This window comes from Manacus vitellinus, unplaced genomic scaffold (assembly GCF_001715985.3).
Source record: "Manacus vitellinus isolate BGI_N305 unplaced genomic scaffold, ASM171598v3 scaffold_68_pilon, whole genome shotgun sequence".
NCBI classification, from domain to species: Eukaryota; Metazoa; Chordata; class Aves; order Passeriformes; family Pipridae; genus Manacus; species Manacus vitellinus.
The window spans coordinates 1,390,320-1,392,504 of record NW_021940744.1 but is presented as its reverse complement, the minus strand read 5'-3'; the positions used below and the strand labels follow the sequence as shown (position 1 = coordinate 1,392,504).

Here is a 2,185-nt window from a genome sequence, read left to right as displayed (position 1 = left end):
GCTGCCCCAGCTGCCCCACGGGCCCCAGTTGCCATGGACTGAAAAAATAAGTCACATCTGATCTGTCTTCCTCTTAATAACAGTTATTTAAAACCAGACAGTAAAGCAAGGAAAACGCTTCTACTGGAGAGTAACTTCTTAACTTCTTTCCCCAAAATAAAAAGAACCAGAGCTAAGAAAGGGATCCGTTCAGCCCCCTGGTCGTTGTGGGAGTGTGTGACTTGTGCAGTGCATCCCTCCCCTCCTGCACTCCCCCCAGGAAGGGGGTGAGCAGCCCGACCCGGAGCACTTACTGGGGCAGGGATCGCTGTTGCAGAAATCCATCTGAACGTCACTCCCTTCACACTTGTGTCCCCCGAACTGCGGGGCCGGGTCCGAGCAGAGCCGCGTCCTCTGCCTGCTGCCCCCGCCACAGGACACGCTGCAGGCGCTCCAGCTGCTCCAGGGGGCCCACTTCCCATCCACTGCGGACAGAGGCACGGCACAGTTACAGTCTGACTGCGGGAATGGCAAAGCAAAGCAGTGCTACCCCAGGAACACTGACCGGGGGAGGTCACAGACTCTTTCCAGAACATCTCGGCTATACAGGCATTCCTGCACAGGGACCTGGGGGTTCTGCTGGAGGAGGGATGGACGTGACCCATCCACGTGCACTGGCAGCCCCAAAACCCCCGTGCCCTGGGCTGATCCCCCAGTGTGGGCAGCAGGGCAGGGGGGGATTCTGCCCCCCAGGTGAGACCCCCCTGCAGAGCTGCTCCAGCCCTGGGGAACAGCACAGCAAGGACATGGAGCTGCTGGAGAGAGTCCAGAGGAGCAGAGGGATGGAGCAGCTCTGCTGGGAGGAAAGGGGAGAGTTGGGATTGTTCAGCCTGGAGAGAATAATCCAGAGTGATATTATTGCAGCCTTGCAGTGCCTAAAGGGGCTCCAGGAGAGCTGGAGAGGGACTTTGGACATGGGCCTGGAGGGACAGGACAAGGGGGAATGGCTTCCCACTGCCACAGGACAAGGTCAGATGGGATACTGGGGGGAAATCCTTCCCTGTGAGGGTGGGGAGGCCCTGGCACAGGTTGCCCAGAGAAGCTGTGGCTGTCCCTGGATCCCTGGAAGTGTCCAAGGCCAGGTTGGAGCAACCTGGGCTAGTGGAAGGTGTCCCTGCCCATGGCAGGAGGTTGGAACTGGATGAGCTTTAAGTCCATCCCAACTCAACCCATCATTCCATGATTCTATGATTTCCAGGAGTGACAGAGAGAAAGAGATGACCTGTCTTTTAAATAACCCATAAGCCTGACCAGAATCCTGGTCCTCTGGCTGCAGCTGCACTGTCTGAAGATGGAGCCATCACCACCTTCTCCACCCCCTTCCTAACCCACCTGTGACTGACTGGTTCTGCAGTTTGGATAACAACACCCAGCACCAATGGACATTGCTACTCAGGGATCTCACGTGGGGCAGGTCTGAGCAGCTGAGCACGGGGGGCTCTGATCTCCTAAGATGTGGTGACACAAACTGGCACAATCACATCCATGTGAGCACTGGAGCTGGGGGCTAAGAGGCTGAGTAGTCCCAAGCCATTTGTAAGCAACAGCATGCTCAGCAGCAGCACACAGAGCTGTATAAACATGTAACATCAGGCCCTTGGGTGCTCCACTACCATGAGGGCAGTTCTCCCTCCCACCAGCTGTAGTCACAGTGGGGACTCAGTGCTGTATCTGGCATGTGAAAAATGGAGCATGAAGCCAGAAGGCTCAGTCTGAGCTACTGCACATTCCACTCCATGGAACTTCCCTTTGTTATCCCTGCACTCAGCCAAATACAGAGGTCCTGTTTCAAAATTGTGAGTTTTCCTATCCACTCGTGAAGGACTCACTGAAAATGTGGAAGGAAAGGATAAATGAAAAACAGATCCTAGGAAAATTAAAAAAAAATGTTTAGGAAACCTGTAATTTAACTGCCAAGGATTTAAATTGCTGCTTTTTTGGGGTAAAGGAAGAGAAGCAAGGACAGGAGAAGAAATCCCATCTCTAGGGTCTGTAGAGGGAGGCTGAACATGTGCCGGGGCCAGGACAGTAAAAGCCCGGCGGGGGAATTTGTTCAGTACCCCCGTTTATAGCTGGCAGTGTCACACCCAGAGGGAGCAGCCGGACGGTGTGAGCAGTGTCCCCTCACCTGGGCAGTGTCTCCGCT

The 2,185-nt window shown here is 54.9% G+C and overlaps 1 protein-coding gene across 1 annotated transcript in view; it reads right to left on the bottom strand.

Annotated features, from left to right (window-relative positions):
• HMCN1 (hemicentin 1) overlaps nt 1-2,185 on the bottom strand; it is a gene marked incomplete at its 5' end in the record, with an annotated part of 160,609 nt that overhangs the window by 17,934 nt on the left and 140,490 nt on the right. Inside the window, 2 exons of the mRNA XM_029964017.1 lie at nt 6-38; nt 294-464. Of these exons, the coding sequence (XP_029819877.1) occupies nt 6-38; nt 294-464 (204 nt within the window). The remainder of the gene's footprint in view (nt 1-5; nt 39-293; nt 465-2,185) is intronic.